Raw genomic sequence first — 1506 nt, 5'->3', positions numbered from 1 at the left:
AGCTGAATCCATACGGAGTCAAAATTTAAATAACAAAAAACAAAATTTCACCTTAAGCCTGATTCCGGCACCGGAAAATCCAAAAAATCACACTAAACCAGCTCCTAAATAATATTCTTAATTTATTTTATTATATTTTCTTCTATTTTGTTACAACATTCACCTCCTCAACATCAACACTTACACTTACAAAAGTATTGTAGGTATTTTATGGTCATTGCTTTGCTTTACCATTCAAATTGGGACATCCTTAAGTAGATTGCAGATTCCCCGAATATTCGGGAATCTGATAGATATGGGCGCCCCATGTCCGTGGGATTCTGGAATATTCAAAGAATCTACAATCACTTTAAGCTCACCATTCAAATTGTGATCCGTTTAAACTACGTGATTCAAATTCTCTAAGCCTGTCTTTACACCTCTCTGTCTGATGCAACGGCTGGTGTAATTGATGCTCTGGTAATAAAAAGAGGCAAACACAAGTAATCTAGCGTTACTTTACATAATCTCTTATCACAAGGATAGCTAACAACCATGGTGTTAGCCTGGGCTACAGGTAACAGATAGGAAGTGAAAATTCTAATACCAATCCCTGTGCTGTATCCTTCTTATGCTCTACGTCTTCCTGTGTCTCGTCTCTCCTCACACTCGAAAACGTTACAGGACTGGAACGCTGAACCACCTTGAGGCCACTCTGAGTTAAAACGTTTGCATGAAGAACGGGATCTTCACATTCTTCATCACATTTCATCCTCCTCAGCAACTGGGATAGCAAGAGCACCAGAGTCGCCATGAATACAATAACCTCTCGCAAGAATTACTGTTCTTGTTTTTGTCCGTAATGGAAACTACAGTGGAACAAGGCAACTGGATGAATAAATAAGAAGAAAAAACGAATATGAGCATGAGGTGTGGGTAGGGCAGACATTTTCAGCTGCGCTGTCGCTCTATGGTTTTAGGGTCGGTTCTATGGGCGGGTGCCTGTCCTTTTTGGGCGGCTATGTGATGTGGCCAATACCTGTGATGGTATGGACAATTCACCAAACTTCTAATGGACTTTGACTTGGAGTTGATATTTAGGTTAGAAATAAGTATTTTCCATCCAAAATGGGATTGAAGATGGAAGTTATTTTCGGAATTAAATTTCTCTAGGGATATCCCGGTTCAACTAAGTCTTAGAAATCTTGGGGATAAAAATCTCATTGTCACTAGACTAATCTTCTTCCTTCCCATAAATATATAAATCCAACTTAAACTCCTCAACCTAGTTACAAAAATAATGGTCATAATTATATTAATTAATTCAACCTAGTCACAAAAATGATGGTCATAATCATATTAATTAATTGAGTAGTTGGTATACATTGTAATTTTTCACTTTTCATATGTTTACTGACTCAAACAAATTTTAAAATTTAAAAGTGGAAAAGGACACTTCATTAATATGGTGTGCTAGTATTTTAGTATTTATGGTAGGGAAGATATACATCCATGACACCATTAATT

The 1506-nt window shown here is 36.9% G+C and overlaps 1 protein-coding gene across 1 annotated transcript; it reads right to left on the bottom strand.

Annotated features, from left to right (window-relative positions):
* Positions 1 to 223: 223 nt before the first annotated feature.
* Positions 224 to 826, bottom strand: LOC149164098 (uncharacterized). Its single transcript, XM_089430859.1, has one exon. It carries the CDS (start codon positions 791 to 793, stop codon positions 551 to 553), a length of 243 nt encoding a protein of 80 aa, XP_089286985.1. The 5' UTR covers positions 794 to 826; the 3' UTR covers positions 224 to 550.
* Between the last annotated feature and the right edge of the window lie 680 nt (positions 827 to 1506).

The sequence above is a fragment of the Pinus tabuliformis genome, chromosome 5_1 (assembly GCF_031772625.1).
Source record: "Pinus tabuliformis cultivar Carrire ecotype Pingquan chromosome 5_1, CPIR1, whole genome shotgun sequence".
Lineage (NCBI taxonomy): Eukaryota > Viridiplantae > Streptophyta > Pinopsida > Pinales > Pinaceae > Pinus > Pinus tabuliformis.
The sequence above is the reverse complement of the archived record's forward strand: the minus strand, read 5'-3'. Positions and strand labels throughout refer to the sequence as shown.